Source organism: Haliotis cracherodii, unplaced genomic scaffold (assembly GCF_022045235.1).
Source record: "Haliotis cracherodii isolate W230 unplaced genomic scaffold, xgHalCrac1.p SCAF_11, whole genome shotgun sequence".
NCBI classification, from domain to species: Eukaryota; Metazoa; Mollusca; class Gastropoda; order Lepetellida; family Haliotidae; genus Haliotis; species Haliotis cracherodii.
Window position 1 is genome coordinate 14,342,902 of NW_027266266.1, and position 18,645 is coordinate 14,361,546.

The 18,645-nt window shown below is 43.8% G+C and overlaps 1 protein-coding gene across 1 annotated transcript in view; it reads left to right on the plus strand.

Annotated features, from left to right (window-relative positions):
• The window catches only part of LOC139455425 (anaphase-promoting complex subunit 7-like), a 29,666-nt gene extending 11,932 nt beyond the window's left edge, over positions 1 to 17,734 (plus strand). Inside the window, exons 9-17 of the mRNA XM_071236979.1 lie at positions 3,764 to 3,852; positions 4,651 to 4,780; positions 6,251 to 6,392; positions 7,380 to 7,480; positions 8,442 to 8,486; positions 9,499 to 9,611; positions 10,148 to 10,264; positions 11,645 to 11,762; positions 14,457 to 17,734. Of these exons, the coding sequence (XP_071093080.1) occupies positions 3,764 to 3,852; positions 4,651 to 4,780; positions 6,251 to 6,392; positions 7,380 to 7,480; positions 8,442 to 8,486; positions 9,499 to 9,611; positions 10,148 to 10,264; positions 11,645 to 11,762; positions 14,457 to 14,513 (912 nt within the window). The 3' untranslated portion in view covers positions 14,514 to 17,734. The remainder of the gene's footprint in view (positions 1 to 3,763; positions 3,853 to 4,650; positions 4,781 to 6,250; positions 6,393 to 7,379; positions 7,481 to 8,441; positions 8,487 to 9,498; positions 9,612 to 10,147; positions 10,265 to 11,644; positions 11,763 to 14,456) is intronic.
• The last annotated feature ends 911 nt before the right edge of the window (positions 17,735 to 18,645 follow it).

Below are 18,645 nucleotides of genomic sequence, written 5' to 3' on the forward strand. Positions count from 1 at the left end.
AGGGCAGTTCCGGAGTTAGCTCTACCAGAAATAACACCGGGGTTTTACTCCAGGATATTTCTCGTTCCCAAGAAGGACAGTGCCGAACTCAGAATGATTCACAACTTGAAATCGTTCAACGAGTTCTACCTGCGCACGCCGCCCAAGTTCAGAATGTTGAGCTTGGCGGAACTGAAAGCACTGATCATGCCGGCCGACTGGCTCGCTTCGATCGACCTGAAGGATGCTTATCTGCATGTTCCGATTCACCCGGATCATCACAAGTATCTCAGGTTTGTCTTTCAAGGCAGGCACTACGAATGGGTTGTACTCCCATTCGGTTTTTCATCCGCTCCCTGGCTGTTCACCCGGTTAACCCGGTTAACCACCCCCATAGTTCATCGGAGGTCGGTTCAACACGGTGTCCCATCGCCTCTTTGTCCCCCCAGACCTGTGGAACAAGATTCAGGCGATGATTGCCAAAGTCTTAGCGGTGCAACAGACAGTTCACTTTTGGGAACAGCTGTTAGGGCTACTTGTATCAGCCCAGGACTGCACCGAACGGGGTCGTCTCCAACTCCGCCCACTGCAACGTTTTTTAATCCAGTTGTTAGCAACGGAGGTGAACAGTGCGACCGTCGCCCTCCCGGATCGGCTCCGACCGCATCTGGAGTGGTGGACGGTCCCTTACAATGTTTTATCAGGAGTCTCTATGCGGCCCTACCGGGCCACGTTGAACCTATATATAGACGCCTCTCTAGTGGGCTGGGGCGCTCATGTAGAGGGGGAGGTGAGCTCGGGGCTGTGGTGCGCAGACGAACTAGGTCTTGACATCAATTGTCTCGAGTTCAAGGCAGTGATCAACGCAGTCAATAACTGGAAGCATCGTCTCGTCGACGCCCGGCTCATGCTGGCGACCGACAACACGACGGTAGTGTCCTATGTGAACAAACTGGGGGGAACCCACAGTCACTCGCTACTCGATTTCATGTTCGAGTTTTACGCTCTGGTGGACAGTGTCCCGTGCCAGATACGCGCCCGTCACATCCCAGGTGTGCGGAACGTACTGGTCGATGCTCTATCGAGGCCTCGGGATCCGAGCCCCACAGAGTGGATGCTGAACCCAGTGGTGTTTCAGTGGCTGTGCGAACGTTTCGGTCGTCCGATGGTCGACCTGTTCGCAACGCGGTTCAACAATCAGCTCCCGTTGTTTGTATCACCAGTCCCGGACCCGAGGGCCATCGATCACGATGCTCTCGCGTTAGACTGGACGGGCTTGGACGCTTATGCTTACCCGCCGACAGCGTTGATACCACACATTCTAAGCCGGCTCCGAGGAGTTCGCTGTCGAATGTTACTGATCGCGCCCATGTGGCCGAACAGATCGTGGTACCCCAATTTGCTGACCCAGGTCACGCAGTCGCCACTTCCACTGCCTGTGAGACCGGATCTGCTGATCCACCCTCACACCCGTCAGCTTCATCCAAACGCAGGGCAGTTCAATCTGCACGCGTGGATGTTGTCACCGAGCGTCTGAGGAGTAAAGGTTTTTCTCGCCGGTCGTCTCGGGCATACGTCAGTATGCATCGTGATTCTACCCAGAAGGTGTATAATGCGCGTTGGGTTATTTTCACGAAGTGGTGTTGCAAACATCACATTCATTCGCCAGATAAGGTATCTGTGCAGGATATTGCTCGTTTCATGTCTCACTTGCGAGAGACCCGGAAACTCTCCGGGGGTTCCATTGCCAACTATGTCTCGTCCGTTGCTACGGTACGGGACGTTGCTATGGGTACCAGTCTCTCCAAAGAGCCGGTGATACGGGGTATTATCAAGGGTTTCAAACAGCACGATCTTAAGAAGGGCCGCCTTCGGGCACCGGCCTGGGATCTTTCCCTAGTGTTGCAATCACTTACGGAAGCTCCGTATGAACCCTTGCATAGTGCTTCGTTCCGGCATGTGACTTGGAAAACAGCATTTCTCCTCTCCTTTGCCATGGTGGCACGTGTATTCGAAATTCATGCACTCGATGTCGCCAAGGTACGATTCGATAGGGGTGACGAAGGAGCGGTCCGCCTGGGCCTGCTCATGGGCTTCGTCGCCAAGAATCAGAGAAGCGGGCAAACGGAGAGAGAATTCACTGTAAGATCACTCAAAGAAATCTTACATCCTGCTGATACTGAGGACAGAACGCTGTGTCCGGTTAGGGCCCTTAAGTATTATCTTAAGGCTTCGAATGAACGTAGACAAGGGCGTGACCGTCTGTTCATATCGTGTAACCCTAATCGCACGGTTGACATAATTCGCAACTCGATTGCGTTGTGGCTTCGTTCTGTCATCAATCTGGCTTACCGGTCTCGGGGGTTACCGGTAGCGGGGTCAAACCCGCACGAGATCAGGGCGCTAGCGGCAACATTTGCCCTACACTCGAATATCTCTGTTCGCAGAATATTACGAGGTTGTTACTGGCGTTCTGACACGTTTTTTGCCAATCATTACCTCAAACAGGTCGCTGATGCCGTCGTGGAGAGTGTGCACCGTCTTGGCCCGCGGATCGCGGCGCAAGTGGGAACCTAAGGGGTGTGCCCAGCGCAATTCCGACCTCCTCAGGCGTCAGACCTTGCACGGTGGTCAGTCTGGGTCGACTCAAATGTTCCCACTGCCGTGTTTACAGGAGTTGGGGTCCCGCAAACCAGCGCACTCACACCACAGGTGAGGGCGGCTTTTTGTGTGCTTTGTCCTTATTTGTATTTTGACAATTATGTATTTAATTGTCTGTCGTGTATCCCAACCTTGTGATGCATGCTTACAAATACTGGAATTAGGTCACACGCCTAATGCATACTTTAAGTAGGCTTGCTCTGGGATATACGGTCTGAATGAAATTAATTTCCCTCTTTTCGACTGTTTAACCTGATCTAAGATTAAGCTCACGCGGATACAGTGTTCTCATCCGCTGCGGCGATGAAATACCTATCCAGTGGGGCCGTTTGGAGTCACCAATCATTTTGGCAATGACGATTGAGCCTTACGGTATGTGCTTGACAGTGCTTTGGTATTCCTATTGGGTAACGCCTAGCTAGGTGCATGCGCATAGAGTGCTTCCGCCTAGGTGTTTACTTCCGCTGGTCGGAAGGAACGCTAGCAGTCAGGATTCGGGTTGTAGGTGCTCCCCACCGCCTACTGTGGTAGTCAGCCTCGGTATAACAGTGGTAACGTATTACTTAATGTAATTTGTAGAATTTTCCTATTCGGAATATTCTATATGTAATACGATACCACTGGGCTGCTGCCCGCCCGTCCGTCCCCCGAGCACTTGCTCTAGCAGGAGACAAGAGTGAAGGGTGTCACATGGCAGCTAGGTGGCTACGCACGTGCTGCATGAGGTAATTGAGATCTCTGTGGTAGATTTCGCTATAGCAGCAGTTGTGGGAGACAACAGCCTCGGTATAACAGTGGTAACGTATTACATATAGAATATTCTGAATAGGAAAATTCTACAATTTTTTTGTTTCTTGACGCACTCAGTAATATTGTAAATAATCGAGTCTGGACCAGTCAATCCAGTGATTGATATCATGAGCATCGATCCACGCAACTGGAATCGATGACATGCATCAACCAAGTCAGCGAGTCTGACCACCCGACAAGCATAGTCTCCTGTTACGGCAAGCGTGGGTTGTTGAAGACCTATTCTACCCTGATTTCCACGGGGTGTTCTTTAGCTTCTTTTGAGTAGTATATATGGTGGTGCATGAGGTTAGTATTTCTGGTTCTGTTTTAGGTACATGCATTAGATCCACTTGTCCTGAAAAACATGGACCTGTACGCCTTCCTGCTTAAACGAGAAAAGAAATTCAAAGAACTACAAGGGTGAGACCAAGTCATTGTTCAAACACAGCCATTATTTGTTTGTAATCTAACACCGCACTCGACAATAATTGGCTGCCAAGTGACTGATATTATGAGCACCATTCCACAGAATCAGGGTTTGATGACATGCAGTCCATTTAGCTCCCTCCTACGACAAGGATAGATTCCTGGGGACCTATTCTAACAAGGAATCCCCACGGATAAAGCTTCACTAAGTTATATCATCATGTTGTTTGTAATGAAAATATTGTAATCACCCAAATAGACATGGTGTTGACCCCGGTAAATTTTTATTACCTGCGGGGCTCGGTTGGCCCAGTTGCCTAAGGCTGTGCAATTTGCCGCACAGAGTTGTGTCCCTTGGAGATGCCAGAAACCTATGATCGTTGGTTCGAATCCCAGTTCACCCGATTATGTTTCTAGGTTCGTCAGCACCATACCCGTGCTCGTGGGTTTCACCAAAGTGGAAAAAATGTCTGAGACCAACATCACTTCAGGCTATCCTCCCACCTTAAGCTGACATGCCGTGATGTAACTGGAATACTTTTAAAAGCGGCGTCTAACCAAACTCACTCACTCCCTCACTGACTCTAACACCCATGCTATTCTATTGATACATCCGATCAAATAAATCACGTCCAGTTCAAAGCACCATTAAACAGAACTCAGTTATATCACCTACAGATGTCTGGAAGCTGGTATGTGTTTTGTATTGTTTTATATTTAACCTGTCTATCACAGCAACTGTTTGAAATATTTTGACTAGTTATATATTCTTGATATTGCATTATTCAACAGGCTGGCTCAGCAGCTCATGTGCATCTCCGATGGCGCCACAGAACCGTGGGTTGCCATGGGTTACTATTCTCTCATGTGCATCACAAAGCCCAAAGAGAGAGCGGCAAGAGCGGTCTACTTTGCTCAGAAGGTAACCATGCTCTCTGTACTTATTGCTGGTAGGTGTAACAAAGTATGGACCCGTGAAGATTCAGGGGTAGAATATCTCTTCAGCAACCCATGATTGCCATAAAAAGGCGACTATGCTTGTCGTAAGAGGCGACTTACAGGATCGGGTGGTCAGACTCGCTGACTTGGTTGATGCATGTCATCACTCCCAATTGCGTGGATCGATGCTCATGTTATCAATCACTGGATTGTCTGGTCCAGACCCGATTATCTACAGACCGCCGTCATATAGCTGGAATATTGCTGAGTGCGACGTAAAACAACAAACCAACTAACAAAATGTGACAGTAGCTGACATACAACGGGGCCACGTGTGACCTGTTTCATGATCGTTGTGGCTGTCAATTTTAATATTTTAACAAGATGCCAAAGGTCACAACCAAATATGTTGTAATCTGAAACTGACTGGCAATATGTAACAGTCAGGTGGCCTCTTGAAAAAGTGGATTTTAAATTAACTACAAAACCTGTTTTTTCACATACTTGTCCAATAAAGTGAATATGTGACCGCTGACACTGATTTCCAGCTGCTGCTTGTTTTGTTTCTTTCAAAATGAAGTAAACACACTTTCCATGAATATGCAACTATATATATAACTATTGAAGTCTTTGTTCAGCAACCCATGTAAAAGGTGACTATACTTGTCATAAGAGGCGACTAAAGGGATCGGGTTGTCAGACTCGCTGACTTGGTTGATGCAGGTCATCGATCCCAATTGCATGGATCGATGATACTCATGACATCAATCACTGGATTGTCTGGTCCAGACTCGATTATTAACAGACCGCTGTTATATAGCTGGAATATTGCTGAGTGTGGCGTTAAACAACAAAGAAATTGTTTAGGTGAGTTTGCATTTTCCTGAAATAAAAAAAGGCATAAAATGTATATAAACAGGTCTGAAATGCTCTAATTGAATTCCAACACAGAGTTATGAAAATTGACCCCTTAAAAAAGCTGTATAAACAAGAGGTCACCCTCACTGTACAAGCCAGAATTTTCTTATGCCTCCAGCCCTGAAGACCAGTAGATATGAAACCAGAAACACTGCTTCTATTTTAACTTCTCACTCAGTACTACCTATGTTTCCTTTGTGACGAGGGGGGCAGGGGTGGCCCAGTCATCTAAGGCGCCGCAATTCGCTGTGCAGAGTTGCATCCCTTGGGCACGCCAGAAACCTATGATTGAGGGTTTGAATCTCGGTTCGTCCCAGTTATGTTTCTAGGTTTGTCAGCACCATACCCGTGCTCGTGGGTTTCACCGAAGTGGTAAACGTCTGAGACCTGCATCACTTCGGGCTTTCCTCCCACATTAAGCTGACACTCCGTGATATACCTGGAATACTGTTAAAAGCAGCGTTAAACCCAACTCACTCACTCACACCTTTGTGACGATGTTGTGGTCCATGTTGAAGTGTTGTTGTTGTTGCAGGCGTACCAGATAGATCCCAGGTCTATACAGGCCCTCATCCTCAAGGGTACAGCGCTGCTGGAGCTGAAGAAGATACAGGATGCCACACTTCACTTCCTGGAAGCTGTTCGACTCGCTCCACATCGATTTGAAGCTTACAACGGTAAACACGGAACATATCCTGCCTCTGTGTTGTTGTGTATGCCATCCATCCTACATCACAGGACCCGTGAAGATCCGGGTTAGAGTAGGTCTTCAGCAGCCCATGCTTGCCGTGAGAGGCGAACATGCTTGTCGCAAGAGGCAACTAACAGGATTGGGTGATCAGGCTCGCTGACTTTATTGATGCATGTCATCGTATCTCAGTTTGCGTGGGGGCGGTCGGGTAGCCTTGTAGTTTTAAGCGTTCACTCGTCACGCCGAAGACCCGGGTTCCATTCCCAACATGGGTACAATGTGTGAAGCCCATTTCTGGTGTCCCCCGCCGTGATATTGCTGGAATATTGCTAAAAGCGGCGTAAAACAAAACTCACTCACTCACTCAGTTTGCATGGATAGATGCTCTTGCTATCAATCACTGAATTGCCTGGTCCAGACACGGCGTAAAACAACAAACACACACTCATACATAACAGTGGCTTGAAATGTGTGTGCAGGCCCTGGCCCTGGAACCTGGTGGACGATAGTGTGAACATCTACATGTTACCATGGCAACAAAGATATGGGTCATTAGATTAGAAACAATATTCCATCATCAATTTGCCTTTAAAGTCTGAATTTCACAGCAGTTTGAGAGTGGGTATAATATCTGTGAAATATGGAAATGACATGAATTTGTCTGTAGACATAGGTATTGTGTGTTTGAAGACATAGGTGTTGGTGGTGTGGTCTACTGGTTAAAGCTTTCACTCGTCATCCTGAAATCCCGGGTTCGATTCACAACATGGGAACAATGTGTGAAGTCTGGTGTCCCTTGCTGTAATATTGCTGGAATATTGCAAAAAGCGATGTAAAACCATACTCAGTCACTGTAGGCATTGTATGATATAAGTGTGATGTCAAACATCAGGGACTGTTTTGTAGCAACAATCAGCACGAGGATGTTCTTACTAGGAATGCAAGTCTCTGTTAAAGACAGTGTCTTTTTCAGGTCTGATCGAGTGCTACCTTTCCAACAACAAAATCAAAGATGCTCTGACCTGGGCGGGACGGATGATACGAACACATGGGAACAGTGCAAGAACATTCACTGTACGTCTTTGTAGACAGTAGTGCAGTGTTTGTGACAACTAAGTCACTGGTTTATAACAAATTATAGCTCAAATGATTAAAACGCCCGCAGAAATGAGTGGGCCAATGTAACTTGATAATGCCCTCATATTGCTTGACGACGGGCCATTATCACGCCCGTTGTTAGGTGACGTCATAGAATAGGGATAGGTGACGTCACGTTCAATAGTGACGTCATCTGGTTTGTTCTATGACGTTTCCATATTTGTAAAACTGGGTCAGTGATATTCGTGTTCATTGCATTAAATATTTCAAAACCAATATCAATCTCCGGACTGTCTGATCCAGACACCATTATTTATAGGCCAGAGTCAAGTAGCTGAAATATTGCTGAGTGCGGAGTTAACCTACAATCAGACAAACATTGTCTGCTGTTTTAATTATCTGCATGGACCCGTGAAGATTCCAGGGTAGTATAGGTCTTCAGCAACACATGCTTGTCGTAAAAGGTGACTATGCTTGTTGTAAAAGGCGTCTAACGGGATCGGGTGGTCAGACTCCCCGACTTGGTTGATGCATGTCATCAATCCCAATTGCGTGGATCGATGCTCATGATATTAATCACTGGTTTGTCTGGTCCAGACTCAATTATTTACTGACCACCGTCATATAGCTGGAATATTGCTGAGTGCGTCGTTAAACAACAAACCAACCAACCAACCAACCACTGAGTCTGACTACTCATCCAGTAAATCCCTTGTACGACAAGCATATAGATTGCTGGTGGCCTACTCTAACCTGGAATTGCCACAGGGTCACTGGAAATGTTCAATACAGTGTTGGGGACTATACTGCCTAAATATTGCTGAGTGTTGTTGCATACTCAATACTAATTTGTATATCGTTGCTAACAATAGATTTGAAAATATACCAATAGGTAAAGTGATTTAGTTTTTTTATTTGAGAGTTGTTCGTTTTTCAGTTGTATGCTTCAGTGTTGTCAAAAGATCCAAATATGATATCCAAGGTAGGTAACTCTCCTCTACTCACTGATAGCCAATGTATGTCCCATGCTTTCGTGTATAGCTTGCAGCAGATGATTCAGAGAGTAAGTAATTACACTGTGTCAAAATTCTTATTGTAAAAGGGGGCACGGGTGGCCCAGTCTTCTAAGGCCCCAGAAACCTATGATTGTGGGTTCGAATCCCGGTTGCCGCAATTATGTTTCTAGGTTTGCTCGTGGCTCGTGGGTTTCACCGAAGTGCTAAACGTCTGAGACCTCCATCACTTGAGGCTTTCCTCCCACATTAAGCTGACACGCCGTGATATGACTGGAATACTGTTAAAAGCGTCGTTAAACCATACTCACTCACTCACTCACTTATTGTAAAACACCCCACAATCACAGAACCAGTGAGGACCAGTTGATAGCTTTGACAAGATTCGAATGTCACCTGCATGACATGAGATCAAAGATACATGTATCTTCGATCTCATGTCATGCAGGTGATGTTCATCCCCCAGCCAACTTGTCATGGCTTGGGGGGCGGTCGGGTAGCCTAGTGGTTAAAGCGTTCGCTTGTCACGCCGAAGACCCGGGATCGATTCCCGACATGGGTACAATGTGTGAAGCCCATTTCTGGTGTCCCCCGCCGTGATATTGCTGGAATATTGCTAAAAGCGGCGTAAAACCTAGGGCTGTTCTAGGGCTGATTTCTGATTACAATTGTTGATGAATTTGATTGACAGGTTGCAGAAGTGTGATGTGTCTGTACAGGTGTAGTATCTCAACCTTTCATAATGAACAGTAACATGTCTTGACTAAACATATAGTTTATTCACCCAGAATTCTCACATACATTGAGTCAGTGTTCACATACTTCAAACATGGCCGCCGAGAGAAGCGATCAGGCATGCATCTCTATATATAGTAGCAAGAGTTATACTCTCAAACCCCTGAGCCTGCACGAGATAGTCTCGAACCAATAGCTCTTACACGATACATTATTACATGTAAGATAATGTATGGCTGTATTCAGGCGAAGCCCTATCTGGAGAAGGCGATGAAGATGGATCCGTCATCCCTGGACCCTGTGTACAACATGTGTGAGATCCTGGCCCAGGAACAGCAGCATGACCGGGGCATAGAACTGTGAGTGTAGTCTCTCAGATGTTGCAAGCCACTGTCAACAGGTTGAATGTTGTCTGTTGTGGTTCGAACCTCCATAATTTGGTTGAATGATGTCTGATTATGTGTTGCGAGCCTCCATGAATAGGTTGAATGATTATTATATGTTGCAAGCCTCCATGAATAGGTTTTATGATGTATGATTATGCGTTGCAAGCCTCCATGAAAAGGTTTTATGATGTATGATTATGTGTTCCAAGCCTCCATGAATAGGTTGAATGATGTATGATTTTGTGTTGCAAGCCTCCGTGAAAAGGAGGAATGGAACATCCACACATTGTGAAACCCCCATGTACACTTTTTTAGAATGTCAGAAATAGTTAATTAAGCTAGAAGGTATCACATCAATGAAGGTTGCTTATTAAAAGTAGTTCCTGCTAGGTGGCCTTTCTTGCAGATTTTATTACCGTGTTTATCAAACTTGTTTACTGCATCCCTGACACTATGATGAAAACACTCAACACTCGTGTACTGATCGCGATCTCGTCCTCGTCCTGCAGCCTCCAGAAGCAGCTAGAGAGTCACTCGACAGGCCGACTGCATCAACTTCTGGGGGACTTCCTGGCCCAGACCAACAGGATCCAGGAGGCCATGGACCAGTACATCATCACACTCACGTAAGTGCAGCAGCAGGGGCCAGTAGTGTGGCTGGTGAGTGAGTGAGTGAGTGGGTGAGTATGGTCTTACGCCGCTTTTAGCAATATTCCAGCAATATCACGGCGGGGGACACCAGAAATGGGCTTCGCACATTGTACCCATGTCGGGAATCGAACCCAGGTCTTCGGTGTGACGAGCGGATGCTTTAACCACCAGGCTACCCGACCGCCCCAGTAGTGTGGCTGGAGTGTAATAATAATAATAATTATAATAATGATAATAATTTATGCATTTGTATAGTGCAGCATTCACTTGTTTTGGGACTGCAGAGGGCGCACATTCTTGTAAGGTGGAATAAGTTCTGTCAAGTAGGCTGGAGCTAGATGGTTGGCACATTTGTAGGCAAAGAGAAGAAGTTTGTAGTCAAGTGTACGTACAAGCTGGCAATTCTGTGATCCTGTAGATCACTTGCTACTGTCTCCAGTGTTCATTGCACTTGAGCAGGCATCAGTGCAGCTGTAAATCACATGCTAGTGTCTTCTTTGATGTCTGTCGTGTCATAAGCCTCCGTGAACAGGTTGAATGATGTCTGTTGTGTCTCAAGCCTCCATGAACAGGTTGATTGATGTCTGTTGTGTCTCAAGCCTCCCTGAACAGGTTGAATGATGTCTGTTTTGTCTCAAGCCTCCCTGAACAGGTTGAATGATGTCTGTTGTGTCTCAAGCCTCCATGAACAGGTTGAACCATGTCTGTTGTGTCTCAAGCCTCCATGAACAGGTTGAATGATGTCTTTTGTGTCTCAAGCCTCCATGAACAGGTTGAATGATGTCTGTTGTGTCTCAAGCCTCCATGAACAGGTTGAATGATGTCTGTTGTGTCTCAAGCCTCCCTGAACAGGTTGAATGATGTCTGTTGTGTCTCAAGCCTCCATGAATAGGTTGAATGATGTCTGTTGTGTCTCAAGCCTCCATGAACAGGTTGAATGATTTCTGTTGTGTCTCAAGCCTCCATGAACAGGTTGAACGATGTCTGTTGTGTCTCAAGCCTCCATGAACAGGTTGAATGATGTCTGTTGTGTCATAAGCCTCCCTGAACAGGTTGAATGATGTCTGTTGTGTCATAAGCCTCCATGAACAGGTTGAATGATGTCTGTTGTGTCATAAGCCTCCATGAACAGGTTTGAATGATGTCTGTTGTGTCATAAGCCTCCCTGAACAGGTTGAATGATGTCTGTTGTGTCATAAGCCTCCATGAACAGGTTTGAATGATGTCTGTTGTGTCATAAGCCTCCCTGAACAGGTTGAATGATGTCTGTTGTGTCATAAGCCTCCATGAACAGGTTGAACGATGTCTGTTGTGTCTCAAGCCTCCATGAACAGGTTGAATGATGTCTGTTGCAGGATGGAGCCGCTGAACGTGAAGGCTCGCGAGGGAATCGAGCGGCTGGAGAAGGACAACGACATGGGGCTGGAGGGAGGCTACGATGTGGAGGTCGAGATGGGGGGAAGTGACAATGATGTGAGTGATGACGATGTCATCTGAATAAATGTCAGTGGTCATCAAGTGAATTCATTCTATTTGTAAATACATACTCAGTACAACTCTAAGAAAGATATTATGCAAATGTCAATGAAGGAACCTTTTTGCCACAATAGAGAATTTCATCTCAGTGTTAGTCATAGGAAATTGTTCTTGTTGACCTAAAGATTTGGTAATTTGGGGTATGCTAGTTATGATCCACTTGTCTGAATTGAACTGTCAGTTAATGTAATTTTACTCATTATGTCTGTCCGTGCATCTTTGAAAATAATGTCTCTTAATAATTGTATCACAGATGACTGTCATATGTTGTTATTGGTCAAACAATTGAAGACGTATGTTCTGTGAACATCATATACTAGTTTATTGTGGACACATCCTCTTGCCATCTGTCTGTTGTTGGGATCTTGAACAAAGGGCTTGACTTAGATATATTTCTATTAGGTTCCTTGTGTCAGAGGTATGCTGGTGTAGATTTGATACCTTTCATCGACCTATCAGATTCAAGTACCCTCCAATGCCTATAGAAATTGGAGATGCCCCATATTTGGGTTTCAACTTAATGTTAATGTCTTGATTCATCAAATATTTAGTCACACCTGCTAGTCGCCGATCACATAATGTTTGTCAACTTTGTAAATGTCCTCAGTGACAAATGCCAAGTTTTATTCATATTCAGGATGGAGAATAATAATAAGAAGCATTCATATGCTGTGAGAAAACATGGGGTTGCGTTCTTTTAGACCCATTTAACATTGTTTTCAACCAGTCAGATTGGGCCCACATTCACATTTTACACTATGGTATCAAACCCCATTCAATAACTCACTCATTGAAGACATGCAAGAGAGTGTATGGTAACGCCCCAATATTGCACATAATGTCAGAAAGATTGAGTGTAAAAACGTTTTAGGACCATTATGACGTCATGCCATTGTTGTTTTGAGCCAGGAGTTCACTGGCCATTCTGAACAAACTATAGATTATCATGCAAAATTTTTGTGATACCATGACATAGCTTATGTCATAGAATTGACTCGAATCTGTTGAATTTGGATGTGGAATGAACTCATCCCTTCTAGGAATCAACACATTCTCATGAATTTCCCATTACATAACATATGTTGATCAGTTGATCGCTTTGCTTCATTGTTGTCACATTGTTCATGACGTCACAAATAGATGACATCTGTTCATCTGATCGATAGGCAGACTCAATGATCAAAATTAAGCATGAAAGTCAAGGGATCCCTGCCGTATCCCAATTTTTGAAAAATTTGGATGGTCCTCGGATTCAAGTACCGTATTTGATGTAATAAGCGCCCAGGGCGCTCTCAAAATTAGAAACAGGGTGCTCTTATTAAAATCATATTTTGGTGAAAAAAAAACAGTTGAAAAATAAATTTCGTGTTGTGTACGACAGATATATTTTTCCAGAATTTAATTGCCCATAAGTAAGGTTGCATATAACACACGTGTGCGTATCATACGCGAATGAATAAGTCTTGTGAACATTGATCAATCGGAAAGGGTGCTAATTGGGATTGTTCACTAGCCAATATATTCGCAAATATCACCATGGGCGCTTATTAGAGCAGGGCGCTTATTAGAGCGGGGCACTTATTACGTCGAATACGGTATTATTGGAGCAAACCTCAAGAACCCCAGAACCCCTCTTAATTTCAAACCCTACTGACTTTAGCGAAAAGCTCCGTGCTGGGTTGACAGTTCATGCGATTTTCTTCATTTCAAGTGCGAATTTATGCAAAGTGTGCAGACTGGTTTTACATTTATGACACCATAAATACAAAAAATAGTAAATTCAATTCCTATAAATAAGTATGTCAACAATATCAACTTCCTAGACTGTACTAAATCTGTGACATCATTTGGAGCGATAATGTAACAGAAGTCATGCCCATTTTATTATCAGGAAACCGCTGTCCATTTATTTATTTATTTGTGTTTATGGAAACAAATGCATTAAAATTGCTTGGTTAGCCAATCAAATGTCACAGAATCACTTGCAATTTAAGTGTTTCGTCTTCTTAAATTCACAAGGAGTAATATACTACTCACAAATACTTAAGGGTCACCCGATTCTTTCATATTACAACCGTATTCGACATAATAAGCGCCCCGCTCTAATAAGCGCCCACGGCAAGATTTCCTAATATATTGGCTAGTGAACAATCCCAATTAGCACCCCTTGCGACCCCTATTCGCATATAATACGCACTCGTGTGTTATATGCACCCTTTATTATTGGCAATTAAACTCTGGAAAAATATATCTGTCGAATATAAGCATTTCAGGCTGTCAGCATAATCCACAAAATTTATCTTTCAACTCTGTTTTTTTCACCCAAATAAAATTCTAATAAGAGCCCCCTATTTCTAGTTTTGAGAGCGCCCTGGGCGTTTATTACGTCGAATACGGTATAGCTAATCTGTCATGGCATGAAAGAATCGGGTGATCCTTCACTTTTTTTTAGTAGTATCTAAAGAATAACCGATTTGAAACTCAGAATTACAGAATTTCTGTAGCTCGTGAATGAATTCTGTAAGTCATCGCCAGACAGTCAGGTGTTACATCATTCATTATGACGGGACAGGAACTCCATGATTCCTTGTATCCCATTGGTTATTGTCTAATTGTGTGTTCTGTTTGCAGGCTGACTTTGAAGGCAGTGACATGGAGAGCACATGGTCAGAGACCGACTTCAGTTAACATAGGCTCAATGCTAGTCCTTTTCCCAGTGCTAGTGCTGTGTGTGATCCCTGCATAAAGGGATGGAAATTAACTGAAAAACCAAACAAGCACACGGGGCTAGGATTTGTTCAATCTTATTAAAATGAGATCTTGTTCTCGCTACCGCTAAACAAAGATCTGAGGACATCCCATTAAGGGTCACGTCAGAACGACCTTTCATCCAACCAATCAGACCGTCGCTTACCAGATCCTGAAAGTGACAGTCGGAATGTGTTTTCTAATCATGCAACCTCGAAATATTTAACAGAGGGTATTCCGAACGACAGTTACGGGTTTTATGATTATATCCATACAATCTAAGCCATCCATAAGCCATTCCAGAATGTTGTTTCGGTCAGTTTTAACTTTTGTATTTGAGAATACGTAAAAATATGTTTCGAAGCGAAGTCGCCAGTTTGAAACTAGTGCCGTAAAGCTCGAGAAAGCTGCCTTCTGATTGGCTAATGTCAGTCATTTCATTGGTCGGTCAATGTTCGCGAAAGGTCATTCTGACGTGACCCGTGACACGTGATCTTTGTTTAGCGGTAGCGAAAACTAAGATCTGATTTTAATGAGGTTGGGATTTGTTCTGCTGGCCCTGCAAGAGATTACTAGTGCTTATAAAAATTAAGAAGAGTTTCACCCTAAAATAAATAACAGTCTTGGTTCACAGGCACCGCCACACATAAAGTCCTTCGCACGTTCGTTTTTATTTCCATTGTCAAAGAATATAAAAATCCTTATGCTTAAAAACAATGCGATCCAATATAGCACGCAGTTACTTCCCATGTTTACTTTACATGTGCAGTGCTTTACTGCGTATCTCGCGTTATGGTCATGGTGGCAATAGGAGTTTGTATGATTGTTTTTTGTTGAGAGGCCCTTTCCCAGGTTGATGGAACATTACTGTTTATTTGGTTACATACTAGTTTGAACAAGCCACACACAAAAAACACACCGCCCGCCTCACTATATTTTAAAAAATCGTTGCCTGAGAACCAATTCTATTATTTTTTTAAGTCCAAATATCAGTCTTTACCGACTTTAAAGGTTGTGCCAAATGTCTAGCATAATGATTTGACAAGGGGAATCAAGACGATATGTGAGTCAAACGTGTAAAAAAACTTAGGGCTAGTAGCATAATCTGTTAGCCCAAGGTAATTTCTAAGAGTCTTGGGCCTATGGGCAAGCGTTAATTTCCATCCCTGCAGCATACAGGCATAAAATGGCAAATCAAAACAGCATATTGTTAGAACTTACATCTCAGCTGCTCAACCAGTAATAGACACTTAAACTTGTAAATTATTGGGTTATCTTCGCCTGTGTCTGTTTTGTAGATGTTTAGTTTGTCTCAGTTGCTGGTATGATTGCATTTATTAGATTGTGTGGTACCTTTTTCCATAAGCTTCAGGAACCAGATGGTTAAACATGTTAAATGCATGCTGGTTTTACAGTATGTTATTGTTGTACATCTGACGTCTGCAAGGCCCTTTTATTTTTCATTTGTTGGTTTACACGACCCCCCAACACAGCCTGTTTCATCTCTTACAACTGTTGGGTGTCCATCTTCCTGATACAAGGGATTTAACTGACTACAAAAGTCCAGTTTCCGCCCTTGACGATCTATGATGGAATTTTGTGGCTCGATCGTAGCGCCACCTGTGGCAATTAGGAGTTATGTCCCTTATATGTCCCTCCTATTGACCAATCAGATTCCACCTATCATATCACAAACAGTCAAGACGATCTGATCCGTGATCAAGATCGTTGGTGTAATAGAACAGAATGGGTCTTACCTTACGAAGTGGATCAAACCTTTTGAGCACCTTGATTAAAAACATGAAAGATTGGGTCGTGCTTAGTTAATGGTACACATCCTTTGCAAATCCTTGTTTATGAACTGGATGTCTTTATTCGTTGCGCGATTTTGGTTGGACTGTGCATAGACTCGTTAGTCCAGCCTAAATATAACTCCTTAGTTCCAGCCTAGTTCGGCAAGGGTGGAAACTGGACTTTTACAGTCAGTTAAATCCCTTGCCTCAGGAAGATGGGAGGCCCCTGACACAGCATTAGAGTCAGCAATTTAAATGCTGATAGAGAAACTTATTAATATTCTCCCCGAATTTCGCTGCAGATATTTGTGGCTGTAGTTAAAGATCATAGAATCTGCTGAATGTAGTGTCACCTGTCAAAGCTAAGCTAATATTCTGCCATGTTAAAACCGGTTTCTTCATCGTTCATTGCTGGAGGGAGCACAGGTGGCCTAGTCGTCTAAGGCGCCGCAATTCGCTGTGCAGAATTTGCGTCCCTTGGGCATGCAAGAAACCTATGATTGTTCGGTTCGAATCCCAGTTCGCCCCGATTATGTTTCTAGGTTTGTCAGCACCATACCCGTGCACGTGGGTTTCACCAAAGTGGTAAACGTCTGAGACCTGCATCACTTCGGGCTTTCCTCCCACATTAAGCTGACACGCCGTGATATAACTGGAATACTGTTAAAAGCGGCGTTAAACCCAACTCACTCACTCATTGCTGGAAAGTTCATTTTGACCATCTTCCCGAGGCAACAGCATCCACTAGCCTTTTGTATCAAAGTCTTGTTTCCACCCTTGCCCACTTTCCTGTGTTAAAATCAACATACACGACTGGTACACCTTCGTATGAAAGTGATTAGCCGCTGCCTGGCTGTGTTGACACGAATTTGTCTTTTCAAATTTTTTAACTCCCCCCAACGATGGCCTATGTTTTTGTGTCAGGGATAAAATCGTGAATGTTTTCGTTATCTGACCGACTAGGCCGTCGCCTATGATAGTCGCTATACGAGACAAGAACAGCTGATTGGATATCGCGTTTACATTACAAGGGGCACAACTCGTAAGGTGGTGCCTGGGTCGAGCCAAGAAAAGTGGCCTTGATGTGGCAAGGGAAGAAACTAGGCTTTGATAAAGGCTAGTGGACACGCTTGCATGAGGGAAGATGGAAGTGGACCTGCTTCATTGAACAGGGGACAAAACAAATTTGAAACTAACAAATGCAAAATAAAAGGCCTTGTTGATACTTGTTTTAGTGGTCACATTAATTGTTGATGTCTGCAGTGTCAGGAATCATAGTAGTTGAATTGAATATGAAGCTGAATTGGAAATAGTTTCTCCATCTTTGGTATATTATTACATCTTTACGGATGTATGGAAACCTGTTCGGGCCATAACAGTTTGTTTTCAATTTCTCTTTAAAATTAAGGATAAAATTGAAATTACTTGTATTTTGAAAATTCAAGATACTTTGTTGAAATTTCCTCATACTATGTTGAAAATTGAAAATACTTAACTTGTAATTTCAAGTGCACTAACAATGTTTAATTTTCTTGAAAAAAAGATATGGTCCTAATGGGTTTCCATACATCTGTGCAGTAGAACTGCCAGAGTTTTTCATTTGAGATAATCAAAGATATGCCTGATCAAACATTGCATTTATGTAGACATATACAGAGTTACAATATCATTCAGGTTCTCAGACCTATCAACATCGGTGAAAGAACCCCCAATTGACAGCAGTTCATTTCAACATCAAGACATATTTATCTTTGTTTGTTGCCTAGGAAACATTGTATTTTCATCCTAACAGCATTGCATATGTTTTAGTTATGTTTGAATAAGAATTTAATGTCAATATGTTGTCAAGGTTAGAGGAAGGTAAGGTGAGGTATAATTCTTCACGTTAGAGGCAATTTTGTTTGACTTAGTAGCAGAGGTGCATAGGGAAGGGTTGACAGTCAGAGTATTTGTGATGATCATTATTCGAAATATATATGCTTTTGTCCTGCATTTATTCTGTTAGGAACCGACAAGTTTCTCTTTGAGGGCATCGTCAATACTTTCAGATTTTGAATACCCTACGTTCCCCCTGTTAATGCTTACAACTCTGAGGGGCACGGGTGGCCCAGTCGCTGCGATTCAAGGTGCAGAGTTGTGTCCCTTAGGCACGCCAGAAACCTATGATTGTGGGTTTGAAACCCGGTTCGCCCTTATTATGTTTCTAGGTTTGTCAGCACCATACTCGTGCTGGTGGGTTTCACCAAAGTGGTAAACGTCTGAGACCTGCATCACTTCGG